General features: G+C 39.2%; 1 protein-coding gene across 5 annotated transcripts in view; it reads left to right on the forward strand.

The window, feature by feature from the left end:
- Positions 1-19,794, forward strand: part of znf800b (zinc finger protein 800b) — a 41,355-nt gene that overhangs the window by 4,412 nt on the left and 17,149 nt on the right. For 4 of the 5 annotated variants that reach the window (XM_088072763.1, XM_088072767.1, XM_088072764.1 and 1 more), the window contains exons 2-3: positions 13,566-13,680; positions 17,667-18,012. In XM_088072763.1, coding sequence (XP_087928889.1) covers positions 13,621-13,680; positions 17,667-18,012 — 406 coding nt within the window. In that variant the 5' untranslated portion in view covers positions 13,566-13,620. The remainder of the gene's footprint in view (positions 1-13,565; positions 13,681-17,666; positions 18,013-19,794) is intronic. The other variant, XM_088072766.1, reaches the window with a different exon arrangement.

Genomic DNA, 19,794 nt, shown 5'->3' on the forward strand with positions numbered 1-19,794 from the left:
TAAATGCTCCAACATAGTACATGAGTATTTCTGACACAATAGAGATGGCCAGTCTAACCTTGAGGAGGAATATGAATGGGTAACTAGGACAAGAGGGAAGATAACAAAGTGGGTTATAAGGAACTAAAATAAAATGGAAAGACAGATTGGCCCGGAGTTGATGGAATGGCCCTGCATATTTCAAACACTCAACATTAGTTGGTCCGTACATACAATATTGTTAGCATTCATCCCATGTGCAAGTCTTTTGACTGCTTCAGCTAACATCCCATGATCTCATGAGATTTGAGGATACAGCAACCTGAGATTAGTCTTTTCTGATTAGAACGGCAGCCACGACTGCCTGTCTTTCCCAGGTAGATATCACTGTTTTTTTTTTTTGTTTTTTTTTTTTACCAGAGTGGCTGCTGGCTGTAAGAGTTTAATGATTTCACTGTGTGATTCAGTCAGTTTAATGATGTATTGCCGCATTTAGTCACTGAGTCATCTTATCAAACCGATGTGTAAGTCAGTCAACAAACCCATTAACCTGCTGGTCATATAACCAGCGAACAGAGAGACAGACGTTAGGATGTCCATCCAGTCAGGCAACCAGAAAACCAGTGTCAGCCAATCACTAAGTACAGTGGATATCCAATAAGGCTGTTAGTCTCATTACCTACAAGTCAGGGAGCTGTGGTCATATATTTTAAGGGCCAACACACCAGTTACACCACGATATACTGAACAGTTGTCATGTTGTGTCATAGTGGAGGTGAGGCCTACTTTCTGCCCACTGTGATGGAACATGCTCCGGCTACTTTGATTAAGTCAGTCGTCTGTTATCATCACAGTCTGTTAGCTTTACAGTCAGTTATCACACCTAGGTGATAGTTTTTTGTTGTTGTTTTTTTTTGTTTTTTTTTTTAATCTTTGGCTACCACAGGAAATTCATCTTTTTTTGCTTTGCTATTTCATGTTGGCATCACCTTATACAGCGCTTAACTATACATTTATGTGTGATTTTAGAGGATTTTATTTCAAAAATCATAGTCTGCTCATCCACACCTGGCCTGAAAATGTCCCTTATGCACCCCTCATGTCTATATTTATTTAAAATGTGTGTTGGTGTTCCTCTTTCACACTCTGCTGCTGCATCCCTTTACTCTCCTCCAGTGTGCTCTGTGCCTGCTTTGAATCAAGGCGTCACAATTTACTGTGCAGAAGTTTCCTTTCATATCTAGTTTTGAGGATCCAATAGCAAATTTAGTCAAATGTCCAACTGTTTGGGCACCTGCCGTCCTGCCACCAAGTGTTCTGCTTTTATTGGGTGATGAAAGTTATCACAGAGGAGCTACTGGCAGACCTTAAACCAGGGATCTCAACTTGCTTCGGCTGGGAGCCACATTTGCAAAATGACAGCAGACCAGTTGCCCCATGCACGTCTCTAGGATTTTAGGACGTTTCTAGGAACTTGGATGTTTCTAGGATTTTAGGACATGAGGGGCTTAGCTTGGACCTCTGTCACGGGTGTTGGGGAACCTCCACCGACACTTTTTTTTTATAAACAAGCTCTGTTTTGATGCTGATTTATGCACACTGGCATTTTATGTATATTAAAAGTACAAAAACAATTCCCAATTTGAATCAGTTTATTTAGATTGTGAATTTAAAAATGGTTGGGGTCCAAATTTGGCCTGCGGGCTGCATTAAACTGTTTCAGTCCAGTAAACTTTGTTGAGCAATGGCAATTGTATAGACACTGAAATTTGCTGTGTAGGAGACCGAGTGGTATTTGTGTAATATTGGTGTATGTGTACACACAGCTCTGCATATTTGTGTTTGTGTGTGTGTGTGTGTGTGTGTGTGCGCACGCACCCCCAGGTATTTCCCCATTTGCAACGAAATGTATGCAGAGAATGATTTGTCGCCACAGTGATTCATAGTTGGGAGTTTTCCTAATACAGCAGTGTGATATTCTCGCACTGGAAAAACCATGCACAAGTGGTGTGTGTTCGAGATCACATGTCTGTTTATGGGAACATAATGTTGTCACACAGCACATTACCAACAGTGAGAATTTACATTTGAATGTCAGTGTTTCTGCCGCTACTGACTTTCCTGAAAACATTTTTATTTATGCTCAATTTATTTTTACAGTTGTCAAATATGCCAGCTAGGTTAAGCATATTCAACATTTTACAAGTGCTGTTGGACTTTTGTTATGCCACTCACACTGTGATAAGTCTCAGGGGGCCAGACCTCAGTCCTGTCAAACTCACATGGGTGAGGAGAAAGTCTTGTCAGAGAACTGGGACAGTGAAACCCCTGGAAAACATGAGGTGGTCGGCTGATTTGATCCAAGTTTTAAAACACCTGATTTGGGCACGGCTCCTCTGATTGTTGTTTTGTCGGGTGAGAGAATCGGAGGTGTAATTATATGTAGGCTACCATAAGTTATATATATATATATATATATATATATATATATATATATATATATATATATATATATATATATATATATACACACACAGTGCAAGTATATTGTCATTTTTGTCAGGTATAACTTGATATGCAAACAATGAGAAGGTGACAGAAAAATCATAGACTGCCTCAAACAGTTGATTTGTGGACTACTGTTTTGAAGCCTCGAGGGTGGTATTTCAGCTGTTGCCATCTTGTTTTTCTTTTTGGAACCAGAAGTGACCATATATACCCAAATAGATGGAACCAGGGAGGAGTGAGATTTGCATCTGACTGAGAACCAGAGGACACTATGCATGTCCACCTATACCCGCAGCTTGACTGCACCTGGCTCACGGCTAAGCAGTACAAAGTTAGCTTCCACAATTAGAGGTGCATTTTACAGCTGAATGTTTTAAAGTGTTTGGCGCTGTTGAGACAAACCGCTTTTTAGTAGCCTGGGGCGGCTTTTTGTGATGGTTTTCAGTGAGACTGAAATGTGCTTGCTGCTTTTGTGTTGCTCAGCACCTCACATTTTTCTGCTCTATGCGCCTAATGTTTTTGAAAGTTGAAAAAACTTTAACTCAGAGTGTAAAAGCGCCTGGTGTCATTGCTGTTTTTTCTCATTGTCTGATTAGATAAACAGAGAGGCAGGTTTTCTTTGGTGGTGATGACACAAGTGGTAGCGTACAGTGTTAAGATAAGGTTAGTTCTCTTTCATTGTTCCCCTTGTTGGCAAGCCATAGGACACATCTGAACAAATTGTAGCCTTACCTACTTTTTAAAGTTTTACCAACTGTAATTAGGCCTGACAGTTGAGAGCAGATTGTCAAACTGTCCCAAACTCATCCTAAAACAAGTCTTACACTGACCATCAGCCAGGCTAATCTCCTGGACCAGCTGGTAGTACTCCCCGTGATTTCCTTTCTTTCTTAGGGTCTCAAGTACCTACACAGATATTGGGTTCACCCTCGTCCAGTCCCCTGCTGCCCTCTGCCTGTGAGTTTACTTCATAGGAAAATAGCCGTTATGATACGGACAGGAGAATGTGCGTTGCATTGCTACGTATCTATCCTCTGAATAGGAACATAATTGACATAATAAACATCTCGCTGTATTGAAGAGCACTTGGAAATAGAGATTGAGACCATAAACTGGGACCCTCAAAGTGTCCCAGGGATGACGTTTTTCTATAGGCCTACCTTGAAACTAACTTGATCCCTTGTCAAAAAGGACTACAGGATTTTTGAATTGGATTTTGGATTATGGCAGGAAATAAGCACTATGGTTGCGTTTATGATACCTACACATTTTGTTCAGCAAGATTATCTTCATAAATGAACACCACTCTCAGGATTTTTGAAGCCTAAATGTAATCTCCAGAAGTAAAAAGCCATTGCTAGGCTAAAACAAACTACACTACAATCGCGTCACCACTGTTATGAGGCTGTGAGTCCATGATTGGTGCAGTTTGGTGCGATGACGTTCTATAGTCTCATTTAGCCACTTGTTAGCCACCAGCAGAGAGGGTTAATGGAACAGGAAAATGAACTTAATTTCCTAGATTGTCAACATGAGAGGGGTCGGAAATAAGGTGGTAACATGAGCTCTATCATTCAGTAATAAAATGCCTCATAAAGGGTTTATTTGTAAGCGTTGGGGAACCCTGTTAGTAGGCCAGTGTTGTCCCACTCCTGTCTTGTGGTCAGGTGATATCACTGGTGTGTGTGTGTGTATGTGTATGCTAGCAGTCAGCATCATGTCAGTGAGTGTGGTGTCCCTCCATTAGTACGAGGTCCTGTCAGACCTCCTCCACACAACCATCGGAAATAACTATGAGAAGGCAGGGGTGATTGCAGGCAGGCATCTCTTGGCTCTAGAGCCACATTACTATTTAAATGCACACATACATGTATGCATACAGTATATGCATGCACACTGTTACATGACGCAACACGACAGGCTAATGTTTCTTTTTGGGGAGGGCGGTAAAGAAGCTGAGGCTTCGTAGAACAAGAAAGTTCAGCTCCTCTGAAAAGGATTTAGCTCATTTGTTGCCTCTGAGAGAGTAAACAGGGATTTGTCTCCTAAAACGAGAGACGTTCCCAAAAGGGAAACGCTTTGACAAATTGATTTCTAGCTGGTATAAACAAAATTCACTGTGGATTATAACTGGAGATGAAACTTTAACATATTTGCCTAAAAAATACGTAATGGTGGAGAAGATATCATCAGATGTATTTGTGAAATGCTTTGCAGAGAATGTAGCTTTTTCTTTTGCTGAGAAGGGTTGTGAAAATAGGATTGTCTCTCAGATTTTTTTTTTCTGGTTACATCTCATTCATTTCTAACAGAGGCTCATATCATTCATCTTTTTCTGCAGTATTCACTATTGTTCCCGTGTTAGCCTGATCATCTTCAGTTGTCTGTCAAGTGCTTTGCTGAGGAGGAAGGAAGGAAAGGCCAATTTTTTCTTGTCATTGATCTTTTAGAATTGGTCTTTCAGCTCCTGTAGAACAGGGAATACTTTTAATTTTCACTTTTCCAGATCACACCAATGGACATCCATAACAATGTCTTTTTTTGTGTTGTTTATTAAAGTCAAAGAACAGGACATCAATAATCATTGCTTCCCAAATATTTAGGGTTCCCACGGTCATGGAAAACCAGGGGAAGTCATGGCGTTTAACAGTCTAATTTTCCAGGCCTGGAAAAGTCATGGAATTAGAAAAATCATTTAAGGTTTTGGAAAAGTCATGGCCTTTTGCTGTGTGTAATGAAATTGTTACAGTAGTCTTTTGGGGATAACCTTCCATGTAATATCGCATATCTAGCTGGTTAGTTAGCTGTTGACGAAGCATAGCTCAAATATGCTTCAACTTAGGGCCGCACCAAATATTGTTTCAGCATCGACACTGCAATGTCTCATTGTTGCATTAAAAGACGTGCAATGTTAAGTAAGGCAAATTAACGCAAACAACTTACTTGCTGCTTGATACAAATGGAAAACTTGCATGTTTCTCATTTTTCTTGACTAATACTGGCCAAGTCTTCCCCTTTACGTCGGGTTACGTGTATATGTGACATAGCGTGGCGGCGTTTGTTATGGAAAGCAAGACTCTGCTGAGAGTATGTGTGTTTAGAAAAGTATCATAACCAGGTCAGCAAGTGCCACAGACACAGTGATGTGCATGCTTTCCTGAGATGGAAATTTTATTAATTGTCCTTAGAGATTCATGGAAAAATTTTGTTTATGAAAATGTGTGTGGGAACCCTGATTATTAAACACCTTATAGTAGGTTTAAGTTGGGAGCAGAAAATGATTGATGTTCAGTTTTCCTCAGAAGACTTTGGCATGTTTTGGCATTTAGTTTATAAAGACAAACTTTAAAATTTGCACAGAATAAAGCTTGAATTTCTTTTCTGTCAGCTTTCAAAGCATCCAGTAAGAAGAGTGTAGTTGACCACAGATGTAAACCATCCTCAAATCCCCAGTTTGAACCCAGGACACCTTCGGTCTCATTACCAGAGTCAGAACAGGAGTCACTACTTCACAGCCACGGCTGTCTGTTGCCACGGAAACGGGAGAGTCCCCCGTGTTAGTGTGCTAGTGTATTATTGGTGCATTTGTGTGACCACTGGATGTGTTTGTTTTAAATCTTCTGTAGTACAGAAAGCCTCGCTGGAAGTGAGCTGAGGAAGTGTTTATTTTCTCAGACGGTTGTCCACACTGGGGTTTTTAAGCTTTGGCCAGTCAGCGGCGGCAGGCTGCTGCTTGTCAGGTTTTTATGAAACACTTCTCAACAAAGTAATTAGACTGCTGTTGGTCTTCGGTTGGGATTTGCAACTTTCCTGGTGCCATGGCACACTCAAATGAGACTCCTCGCAAACCTAACAGTTGATTACCATGAAAGATGGTACTGTTAATATAAATGAAGTCAGTAAAGTCACTTTTTTTGTTATGGCTGTGACAGACCTTTTGTATTCTGACCATACAAAGTGATTTGGACTCATGCAAGAACCGCTCATACAAACAAATTTGTTCATAAGAGGCACATAAAAGGCATTTAAGAGAATCTGTGGCATTCACAAATTTCTTTATACTCTGATTTTTTTATTAGGGTATGAATGAAAGTGACTCAAAATAATCTTAATGTGAAATAATACTCTGTTCATTATGTTATCATCATGGCTGGCAAATACAATGAGACTTTTTTTATTGAATTATTTTTTATCATATAAACTATTTTTGCAAAGCAACTTATACATTGTACTAGTTGACAGGAAAATCCACTGCCTCAGAGACCTGTACACAACCTGTACCTGTTCAGAAAACACGTTGGCAGCTGCACTATTAATACTTTCTAAATACTTAATATTCTAAACAGCAAAGTCGTCCTCTGACATCACCACTAAAACTGCTAAATTTGTTATGTATTCGTCTGCTGAATTCTGACAGCAGGACTTAGTGTGAAAGCTCTTCTTTTCACTCTTTGGTAGCGTTTTTAATTATGATAAATTATCAAATTCCACAAACTCACACATACATGAATGAGTGACATTAACCATTTGGAGCCTGAGAAAATTGGTTTGATTTCTTTCAAATAGATGAAGAGAAGGCAACAAGCAATTTAAAATGACGTGGCTCAAAATTTAGCAAAAAAATATTTTAAAAATGTGACAAGAAAATTCTATGAAAATTAACAAAAAAAGATAAATGTTTTTATTTTATATGTTTATTTTTTGTCACATAATTTTAAATATAAAATTAACATAATTCTAAATATAGCTATAGGACAAATACCAAGACCAATATGCCCAGGTTTCAGAGGGTTAAATAGCTTGTGAAAGGCATTTGAACGCATCACAATAAAGCTGATGTTGATCTGGGTTTCAAAGGGTTAATCAGGCTGATTTATGACAAGTTTGTACTGTTAGAAGTGTCGGGTGAATCCAACCCCACAGACCTCACAGACAAAAGTAAGAGAGCTTTATGAAGATGTTCGTGCATGAGGCCCATTGATCTCTGATAAGTCTTAGTTTTACTGTGAAGCTCCAGAGGTTTTCAATCGCAGTTTTTCATTTTCAAAGTATCTTTTTGTCTGAATTTTCTGATCCATGTATATTTCCACTGCAGTACCTGCTTATTTCCCTGACAGGGTGCTAGATTGTATCCCAGCAGGCGAATGGTAAAACACTGAGAAACACCAACAACAGGTCATCTGGGGCCACAGAGCTAACAGACTAACACATAAAGGGAGTCAGTGTCACTCAAAATCACACTCACTGCTATGACCAATGTGGAGTCTTGATGTGTTTAGACAGTGGAGGGGAAATCCCACCCTCATGAGGAGAACATGCGGTCTACACATAGTTTTAACCAGGGACATTTTTGCTTTGCGAGAGTGATGAGGAATGAGTCCACTTGAGTTTGAATTGTGTCATTTCATTTGAATATTATACCAACCAAAGTGAACTTTGTATTTATTAGATAAAGAAAACGAACCCTAAAATGAGGTTGTTTCCTCACTTGCTCTCGTCAGTAGGGGAGACAGACTTTCCGGTCAAAGTCCTAATTTCCCATTATAGTTAATGGCTAGTGTTAATCTCCCTCCCTGATATAAATAGAACCTGGAGAGGTGCATAACGCATTAATATCCCTGCTCTTAATTTTGCTAGAATATAAATTATTTTTATCTAATGGTTCCATTTGAAATTAATTGTGTCTTCATTACAGTTCAACCTCAACAAGGCAAACCTGAGCTCAGGAATGACTCGGGAATAAAGTCCCCAAATTATACCCCAGCTGCAGCATTTCTCCTGTGTATGCACCTTTTACACAGAGTTTGATGAGACTGTGGCACTAGGTTAGCAGATCCTGCCGAAACCTGTGTAGGATGTAATCCGCTGCATTTAATATGACTCAAATTAACAGCAACTATCGTTACCCGCATTTGTTTTGGATGTTCCATTGTCTGCACCTTGTCATTTGAGAATGACAAGGATCCAAAAAAGGCGAGCATTATTGATGCACTAAAATCACTAGGGGTCCATGTTTATAAACAGCAAAACTACATCACGTTGCTTTACGTGCATACAAAAATCGTGCAGTACATTTCAAGTCTTATTTATCCAGTCGAATGCTCGGTACTTCTAAAACAAACCTCCCTTTCTGTCGAAGAACTGAACTAAAAGTGAAACACATCGATGCTCTCTTCAAAGACAGACTTTTGCCTGGCTGGACGCAGGAGCTACTGGGCTGCCGCTGCCTCGATCAATTTGTTTGTTGTTTGTGGGGTTTCTTTGGTCTCTGTGTGTGTTTTTTAAAGGGTTATTTTTGATTCACAAAAGCCACACAATAACACAAACTACAGATTGAGGCAGTGATAGACCAGCAGCTCTTTTATTCAGTGAGGTAAATTGTCGATTTGGACTGGCTTTTACCCTTTGAACTCTGAGCAAATTAACTTGATTTCTTTCAAAAACATGGGAGAGCAATGAGCAGCTTAAGAAGAAATGCTCCAAAAATAGCAAAAAAATAATTAGAAAAAGTTACAAGAAAATAATCCATAAATAAGCACAAAAACCTAAAAAATAAGCACAAAAACCTAAAAAAAAAAGGGGGGGGAAATGACCTCACATTAAGAGAAAATTATAAATATAGTGTGCTGGACATTTTTCCTTCAATTTTTGATCATACCTAATAATCCCCCAACCCCAGCTAATTTTCAGATCATTTCCTGTTACCTTTTACAATGATTTTGCAGTTTGTTGGAAATGTTTTTAGGTTTAAATGCCTGTGAAGAAAACTGATGTTGATCACAATCTTAAAGTTCAAAGGGAGCATAGATAAGTTTTACTTTTAGTTTGGTTCCTCGTCAGAGAGGAGTATCTGTTTGGAAAGTACTGATCATATTGATAAATGAGACGTGCCTTATATTGCACTAGTTGTGTGAGAGTTATAGTTTTGCTGTTATTAAACACAAGCACCAATAACTTCAGGGATTTTCTTAGGTTTTGGATTCTTTGTTCACTGCGGAGTCATGTAAGAAAAACAAAGTTTTCTTCTAAAATTCAAGGTAACATGTAGGGAGTATATGACATGCAAATGGTCATTTGGGGTGTGAAGAATTTTCTAACAGCTCCGTAGTAGCGTCTGCTTTAATGTTATCGTAAAGGTCGTAATTGGTTCATCTTAACTACTAAAAGCAGATTGTTTCATGTGTCCGACCTAAGTTTGAAAGAAAAATAAAAGCTGTTGCAGAGGTCTTAAATAATCTTTTCAATATAGGAACAGACCATACAATAGAAAGTCTTATTATAACGCTGATTTGTTTATACAGGGTGCAATGGTCTGTGAGGAACAGACACATCAGCATGTACACTAGGCTCACATGGTACAGAGTGGCACTTGACGGTCTCTTGTCTATTTGTGCGCTGGACCGCATTATGTCCTCCAACAATATTATCAGACGTGTTTGATTTTTTTGACCGCAATCTGGGGAAACCTAAAGCTTTATATTCACAATCATTTCACTGTGTGATGTTCTTAGCTGCCCATAATAACTGTCAGTGAGTTATCTCAGTCTGATTGCCTTGCCACCAGGACCAAAGATCATGTTGAACTCTGTCGAAAAACATCAGATCTAGTCCTTGAAGAAGGTGGAAAACTGCAGGGAAAGAATAGTCTTCTTCGCATTTATTTTATGCAATATCAAGTCGCAAAGCAACTTTACTGAAACAGATATGAAAGCCATAATTGGATCCTGATTCAAAGCTTACAAAACAAAGATGCAGGTTTTTTTTTTTTTTTTTAATTTCAAGCAAACTCTCTTCTCTGCGATACCTCAGTGTGATAACATGATTTACACAGCTGTTTCAACTCAAAGTATTTCATTTCCCATTACGAGGCACTAAAAACAATCTGACCTGTCTTTTCTCGTACACAGTCGCTGCATGTTGACATTGTTCTGGCAGATAATTTGGTTGGTGTAGTTGGGTGGTTTCAGATGTAATCGGGTCATGTGCTCCTCTTTGCTGTGGCTACTTTAATTACACCATGTGTGTGGATGCCTAAGACAATCAGTCCAATTAAATCACATCCTTCGTATTAAGACTTACGCTGCAGCCCCTCTGTGGCCCCTTGAGTACTCCTGTCTTGTCTTTTGGAGACATTAGCAGACTACCAAACTTTTCAACTGGAAACACATTTTAAGTACGAGCTTTGTCTCCCCCTGCTGGATATTAAGTGAAACTACAAGCATACCCATGTGGGGATATGCCTGTGCATATGACATTGGCTGCATCATGTGATGCTCCTGCCACAATTACCGCTCATCGTCAGCATTGTCATTCATTTTGGTGTATGCACAAAATCTGCAGTTCAATTTCTCAAACCATGTTTCCATTTCTTTCAGATTTTCTCATTAATTTTTAATCAAAATTTGTCCATAGCTGTAAGGCACGATAATTATTTCAAGCTATTAATCAATGTATTTACCACTTTATGATAGACTACCAGCAAATCACAGAATTAAGTCATGCATGTCGGCCCCAGGCGTAAAATGAGATGTAACTTATGTTAATCAAATATCAATGTTCCCACTGTTTATTCTGCTCAGTTGTTTGGTGTTGTCATGCTGTCAGCTTGTTCCGAATTTCCATAAGTCTGGGACATGTGTGGTGTGTCACACCCAACCTGTATAAGCACCTGTCACTGGCAGCTCATCTAATTAATCCACCATTTGACTCTTGAGGCAAGTTTTGATGTTTTGATTTATCAGTTGGTTTGGTACTCTTGGTAGCAGCTAATGCTGGCCTTCTGCAGCTAGTAGGTATGACAGAGAGTGACAAATTGGAAATCAGTGAGGCTGTTAAGCATGTCAGTGCAGCTAAAGCATGGCATATTGAACCAGTGGCTTTGGGTGTGGTGTCAGGTGCATGTGGTTGAGTTGGACTGAACTCAGACAGCCACTAGAGGGCAGCAACAAATGTTATTTCACCACTCGTGCTGCAATATAAATGAAATACAATGAAATGAAGCACAGATTTTTAGTTGAGGATTAGGGTTCTCATTTGTGATTTACATGAGCTTAATAAGTGGGGGCGACTGCTTTTCAGATTGAGTCTGAGATTCAGATTTATTTACTCTTTGTGGGGATGAATATCATCTTTTTTTTTAAAAATGAAAAACACAAACATTGTCGAGAACAGGAAGCAGTCTCTGCCAAAATAGCTGCTATAAGATCAAGCCTTTTCTTACTGTGCCCCCCATTCATGGAATATGCTTCAGCAAAACTTTAACCTGTATTCATTAATACCACTGAGAGACATTCAAGGTTTAATTGGTGATCTAACTGATTGTAACTATCATTATTTTTTAGGTTTGTTTCTTTTTTATGTTGTAAAGGCCTTGTATTCTTCGGTATTTATATTCTATTCTTCGGTATATTTAAGTTGAATGTTGTATGTACCTCAGCATTACTGAAAATGAACACCCTCATGTGTTTTACAAGGCTTTACATAAAATAAATGATGATGACAAGAAACTCAAAAATTACAAATAAAGTGGGCATTCCTCCTGTTTTCCACAAAGTCAGTACTTCTCAAACTTACAGTCCACTGTAAATCCACAGTCTCTTCATGTCAAGGCTGAATTTGGCCCACAGATAATTATTTATTGCCTAATAGGGAAAACAACATAATTTAAATAAGAATAATAGCAGGGAAGTAAACCAGAATGAAGGTCTAAATATGATATGTTGACCCCAAATCCAAGTATACATTTTAGAAGCAGCTTCTCAACTATCCTCAGTAGCAGTGTTTGTGTACATCATTTGCATGTATGTATCTGTACACACGTTTGTACCACCACAGTGCTTATTTGCATAAAATGACTCATTATAAATAGTTTCTTTGAAACCAGATGCACATATACGTATATGCAGTAACGTTGTTCCCAGCAGTGTGCAGTCCTCAGGGAAAAGCACATACATTAGCGTTTATGTTAGGAAGACCACAACACTCATTTTCTAATGCACACAGGGATTGTGTGCCTCGTACAATGTAATGATGCAGGTAACATGGGTTTAATTGTCCTGACAGTAATATGACAAGCAGCCGAATTAGCATTGTGGGAAACCATTACTGTGACCTTTTAAAAAAATACTCTATTCAATTTTTTTTTTGTTTGTGAAATCCAGTTTGCAGCCTGGTGGTCTCTGAGCACTCTACAGCTAGTAAACACAATAAGCTGTTATGTTTACTGCTTGTTCTCTAATGCATTATACATGCTTTCACAGAAATGTGTTATGGGTGTGAAAGTTTGGCAACAGATTTTGCTGTTGATTTTTAACGATGATTTAGTTTTGCCTGTTCTTCAAATTGAATTTTTTTTTCTGATTTAAAGGGATCATGATCGTGCATTTGTAAATGTCAGCATGTAAAAGTCTAAAAATGGCAGAGGGTTAAGACAGAGTTAAAGTACAAAAGGGAAGCATTTCATTTACCCTGTAAACTGGAGTTTAGTTTGGTGGTGTGACTGGATGTGGGGGAAACTATGTCTTGTGCAGTTTTCACACATTTTAAGTGCAAGGCAGATAAAACTAGTTCATTTTTTCATGAATATTAACTCGTCTTTGTTCTCTTAGCTAATAAAAAAAATCTATGGGGCAAGTGAAAATTGATTTTGGGCTAGTAGATTTATGACCTACTGCCATGCTTGCACAAGAGAGAAAAAGACATTAACTTTAAACCCTGCATATGTAACTGTTGCTATTGCTATTGCATGCTATTCTCATGTCCTTAAATGTGTGAGTATCAGTGATGCGGCATGTAGGCTGCGTGCAGCCACATATAAAGTAGACACAGGCAGCTCTCAGCAGAAGTTTTATTGCTGCAGGTAGCAGATAACTGTAGGGTAGAAATCCATACATCAGCAAACGGAGCAAACAATACAAAGATGAGTCATAAGAAGCCTCTGTAATGTCTTACCTATTTATAATTTTGAAAACCAAGCTCAAGCACAGATGCAAACAAGCATTTTATATTTTAGGAGTCCATCCAGCAGCAGTGGTACTTCATGAAGTGTAGTCCTTGGCTCATGTGGGGTGTTGTTGCAGGTTACAGGAGAGAGCTGGTAGTGATCGGGTGGTGCAGCAGGCCAGACTTGGCGGCATGGTGAAGGACCAGAAGTCAACCAGGAGGAAGAGCGCTCACTGTCTCCGCAGACTGGAGGTACTGGAAAAAAACAAACAATGCCTGGATGTTATTGTCCAGTCTCACTCCCTTCACTGTCAGACTTTGGAAAACACACTTCCTTTATGTTAATACCCAACCTGCAAAACCCCCCTGTGCAACCTGTCATTGCAATAGCTGTAATGCTCATATTTTACTGTGTGTTTCAGTGGAGATAAACTCTGATTTGATGCTCTGCTGATGAGTATACGGTATATCCCCCTTTACACATTTCACGCTTTTATCTTAGTTTACCAGACACTGTGCGCTCTATTAGCTCACGAAACCACCTATTTGTAACCAGACTACCAGTTTTTTACACTTCTCACACCCACAGTTGGGTGATCAGAAGAAAATGAAACCAGTTTCCAGGCCTAATGAAATTATCTCAGTTGAGCTTTGTTTTAGTCCAGAGCTAGACTCAGTCCCTCACCTGAAAACTAGTGATGTAAGCCTGTATGTTTATTTCATATTTTATTCAGATCCAACTCTTTAATGTTCAAGTTATTTATTTATCAACAATTACAGAAGCAGTCATTACTATCGAAAGCCTTGGGTCTCAGGCTCACTCCAACAATGCTAATTAAACATGTATAAAAAGAAAATCACACAAGCGAAAGTGAAACGAGAATTCATGAGATTGTAATATAAGATAATAAGACATTAAGTCGTGCAGGTTAAAACTTAGGGATTCAATATACCATAAATAAATTATGGAATAAATATAAATTTGCAGTAGACAGTAATTGCTAATGATTAAACATGTAAACAGAACTGCAGTAAAATGTATATGCATAACGAGTAGTATAAATATATATACAGAGATGGAAACAGCTGAGTAAATAGAAGGTTAATCACTTTTTGTTGTGCGTAGGGTAATTATAGTCTGCACTCTTTCTGCCACAGCCTTTACCTGCATGACCGTTGGTGCTTAAACATCAGGTAATACAATGAAAGTCATTGCATTGAGATAAATGGACATAATCATACTCCAGCAAGAACCTCAGCAACAGTAGTTGCTCATTCAGTGCATGCACTTTGTTCAGAAATTATTCATTACAGTCTGTCTTGTACTATTTGTTTTCAACTAAAGATCATAATGAAAGTGATGAGAGCATACTGTGATGTGAAGTATATTCCATTTGATACGAACTAGCACAGTTCAAAATGTGCCTGTCATGAATGGGGCCAATAGCCCTGCTGTCGTTTTTATTCATTTATTTTGAAATATGTGTTTATTGAGCAGAATTAAACAAACATACACTTCAATTATTACAACAATTTAGCTTTTAAATTATTCTGAGCAAGAATCAGTAAAGATCTCCTATAATTCCCTGTTTTTTTTTTTTGTTAAATTGAGAAAATGCTGTATCATGTTCCGATGCCATACAAATCAGTCGACTCAAACTGGGCTGATTCAAAACACTGGACTCTGGCGAAATTGTGACCAGGCTGGACCAAAAACGTTCGTTCAGAATGTTGCATCGTTGTTGCTTAAAATGTTTGAGTTTGTTGCTATAATGTAACTCCTCTTGTCTCTCAACTTTATCTGTTCTCTAATGTACTGATGCGATCGACGGAGAGCGAACTGTATCCGGTGTGCGGTGCGACAGTGTTATAGTTACAGGCTTCATAGTTTGCATATAACACACTAATAAATGTGTCTCGTAGATCTCGAGAACTCGCACTCGACACTGCACTTCCTTGGGTCGTCAGCAATACACCCACTAAGTCAACTAGATAAACGCTTGTCAAAATAATCGAAGGACAGGCGGAAAGACCAAGACTCCTACCCTTTTAGTTTGATATAGAAAATTAATTATGCTGAAAAATCAATCATAAAATGATTACCCACTCTGTTTAATCCAGGTTTCACCTGTCTTTTTTATTATTTGTTCCACCCTGTAGTTTTATTGAGCAGCAAGTGGAAATTAATGGCGAGTCCACCTCCTCTAATCAGTGCTCGTTCTCATGCTTTGTGCTCACCACTTCACTATGAAAAATAAAAAAAATGAGGCATGAATAAGTCATTTATTGACTAACTCATAAATTCACATGCTAACTGAGTGGTGACACTCCTTGATATCTCTTGTGCACTGGACAGTCAAGATCTTGAGTTTTCTTTTCTCGTCATAGTAATGTAGAAATGTAAGATTTTAATGACACAGATTGCATTTTATATGTTTTTTCCCCGTCTCTCCACACTTTCCTAAAAAGCATGATCCGCTGGTTACATGAAGATGTTTGTGTTCTGTGTCTGTAATGCTTTGTGTGACTTGTACTGCTCCGATGGGTTCATTGAGCACGTGTAACATACTGTTAAGCTATTTTATGGTCATTTGATTACGCCGTGGTATGCACAGTGTGTTTGTGTCCAAGTGGCCCTCTTGTCCTGTGGTGATGTGCTGTAATGTGCCTGAACGATGGAGTCATTTATCCCTCCTCAAGGGCAGCGGGGACGCGAGGAATGAGAGAGACAGACACAGGGAGAAAATGAGGATAAATTGGTGGGTGGGAGAGGAGAAAAGATTGGGGACTTAGAAAGAAAGGAGGTCTGGTCAAGACACACACACACACACACACACACACAACAGACTCGCATAGACAGATGTATGTTCACACACTTGAGGATTCGTGTGGAGTCACTTATCTGCTGAAGGGTGGCTGTGTGCGACAAGGTTAATGTCCCCCCTACGAAATCTCTTGGCGCTGAGGAGACGTGACAATCACACACACATACACACACTCTCTCTGTCACCTGCTGTGACCTCTCATTCTGTCCAGCAATGTGCATTTTTTTTTTTCATCCAGGATTTACGCCATTATTTATTTATTCATGATCCAAGTTTCATTTATAAGATTTTGTGTGCATGTGTGATGGTGTATGTTTCATATATTTGTCACTTGAACTTCATTTCTAGTTTCTTCTTTATTTGTTACTATATGCGGCAAATAAATTTCTGCCTTTGGCGCCTTCCGGTGGTAGTAGCAAGAAAGCTTTCATCGTGGCAGACAGTTTCAATCAACCACCCACAGATTCGACCCAGGGACACTGAGATAATTTGACTGAATGCAGCACAAAGATTACACCATTCTTCACATTTTTTTACCCTTTCTACATGTATGCAATTTTGTTTTGAAATATATGTTTTCCCCTTATGTTAAAAAGACGGGAATTCTTTTCTCACAACCTTTGTTTAAAAAAAAAAAAATCTTGGTACAAAATAAATGCAAAAATGAAAAAGAACTGTCTTTCTCCTCCCGTTGCAAAGATGGTAAAGTTAGTCGGCTAAAGTTAGTTCAATTTCTTAAAACACCTCCCAAGGATCTCATCACCATTGATTCCCTTTCAATATAAGGACAAAAAGAGCTCACTCAAACGTACGTGTGCTGCCCTAGACGTGAAAGTTTTCCTTCCTTTCCTCATTGAAAACAATCCTGCTCTCAGAATTGTATCAGCAGGTTTGATCTAAAACCATCTTTTCTGGCAGACCAAATAACATTGGCACAGCAGACAGCTCCATTTGTTCGTGAAGTGTTGCAGGAACACGAAGTTTAAGTGTATGGCTGCCCCTTGAATGTCAGGTACAGGCTCAAACCATCAGTTGGAGACCCTCAGTCGACTGCAGTTACTTAAAGTTGAGCAGTTGTTTTTTCTTTGTTGTGTACTTCTGGTGACGTTTTGGTTTGGATAATCACAAACGCTCTGTTTTACATGTCCACACGCATAAAAAGTAACCGGAGTTCTTTAAGATTTGAAACTTGGAAGGCACAGATTTCTAGCTTCGTTTGTGTATGGACAAAAGGCCAAAACATAGAGGAAAAAATATCAAAAATATCTTCTTATGTGTAGGCCTTTGTCTCATTAATCCTCAAACAAAGATGGTAATGACACAAAAATCCTACAGTTGTAATCCTTTTTACCCTTTTTATTTGTTTATTTTTTTCTGTAGCTCATGTTTTCATGTCTTGTTTTGGTCCGACAGAGTGGCGGTCAGACGGAGATGGAGGAGGACCAGCTCCCGCCAGACACCCAGCCTCCGCCACAGGAGGACCCCCGACAAGGAGAGCAGTCCTCTGAACGCGCCCAGCTTCAGAGATCGGCTTCAGCGGAGGCTCTGTTGGAGAACTTTGATCAAAGGGAAACTCCGATTGACATCGAGGAAAGGGGCGACCCTGCTTCCCAGTTCCAGTCCAAGCCTCTGTGGAAGCCCATTCCTCCCCTGCTGCCCGAGCCCGCCAGGGGCCGCACCACTGAGACCAGGGACCAGAGCTGCCAGACTGAGGAGCAGCTTCAACAGACCAGTGCCGGCAGCCACGGTCATAACACAGGTGGGTGAAGTTTTCTTCCCTTTGCATTTCCTGCCGCTTTGATTCATCCACCTACAGGCTAAAACTGTCTGTCAGCCTCCTGTAGCTTCACTGCCAGAGCATCAGAGTGGAGCTGACTGTGTGCTCCAAATAAAATCAAATGGTGTGTGTGCCCTCGAGGAAAAAATGGAAACAGGAAAAGGCGCTGAATTTAGTGTGCACTGCTGGTTTAGACTAACATGTAAAACATTTATGAAAGTTTTATTTGGAACTGAATGTATTACACCAGCTCTACTTGACAGTCGTGTTTATTCCCACCATGTAAGCTGTGGAGGGCATTAAATGAATAGACTAATGACACTCACAGGGTTTTTCCTGGCTCACCATCCTGATCGTGTGCCCAGCACACATGTGCATGTGTACTTTGCATTCAGCTGGCTCAAGGAAACGCTGTTTACAAGAACCGTTTGAGAGTTTTAATGATCATATGATTGAAAAAAACAAGATACTAATATCAATAATTTGTGGTGAAAATGTTTCATGGATCATCACTGGTTTCTATAATGTGAATTCCTCGATTATTCAGTGTTCATCTGCATTTTTCTGTGTTTGAGGTAATATTAGTTTGTGTATTGACGTAGTAGTTTATTGAGGTAGTAGATCACATCACCTGGTCAAGCTTTGTTTGAGACTTAGAACATGAACACAAATACTGAATAGTTTGTTAAAGAATTGTATTCTTCTGTCAAAATATTATTTACACAGATGTTTATCTCCTTTTGTTTTTGAAGCTTTAATATATAATTTTAAGAAATAAGCATCAGTATTCTTCTCTCACACACTTTTATAGGATACTTTTATAAGACAGCCTTTTCTGTTTTATTTAATTAGTTTTGATTATTTTACTTCCACTGTTAAATTGCTTTTATCAGCATATATGGCGGTGGTGATTTCATGCATTGTAATGAACTAACGTGATGTTTTACAGATGTGTGTTTGAACATTTGTACTGATGAACTGGGGAAAAGGTTTCCTTACATTGCATTGGTGTAAACATTGTAGTCTCAGTACAAGAGGGCATTCAGACAAACATATAGAGGTCACAGGGTACACAAGCACCGAGTGCAATGGCAGTTTAAACTCCAACTGCTAATATATAAAGTATCATCGCATGGCAGAAAAAAAATCATTTTCCTTTCTTTGTATGTGTGTGTGTGGGTGCGCCTGCGTCTGTGCCTGTGTCTGAGTGGTTGCAAAGACGTTACCAGCCTTACCGCTTCGCTGCAGATCACAACAGACAGCTCTTTTCTTCCTCTGTGGCAGTTTTGGCAGTGCACTGTGCTGATTACAATTGCGCCACCACACTGGCGTAATGCTGCAATTACAATGCAAATGACAGAAATCCACCAAGTAATATACATGTTAGAAAATAGTGTTTTCTATTATGATACTTGTCAGAGTTCTTTTGAGAGCTGGAAGTGGGACAAAGTTTGACAGAGGCAGCAACCTCATAATTCCCTCTGCAGGAAAAAAACCCTGCACTAAATGAGTATGAATTTGGTCCTAACTTAAGAGAAAATGCTGGCTTGAAATGAGTCTGTGTCTTTAAGGTTGAGCTTCTCCTGAAACTACAGGCACTCTGTACTGTCAATTGTATTATTTCCTCAGTTGACAGTGTGTTTCATGATCCTAGAGCCATTGATATTGGATTATAAAATGTATTACACGGCTGTTAAATCTGCCGTAATGATGACTTAATGTTTTCTGCAGATTGCTGACAGGTTTCTTTCCTTCCTTGGCTCC

The sequence above is a fragment of the Plectropomus leopardus genome, chromosome 22, assembly GCF_026936395.1.
Source record: "Plectropomus leopardus strain MGB_pleo_1.0 chromosome 22, ASM2693639v1, whole genome shotgun sequence".
NCBI lineage: Eukaryota > Metazoa > Chordata > Actinopteri > Perciformes > Serranidae > Plectropomus > Plectropomus leopardus.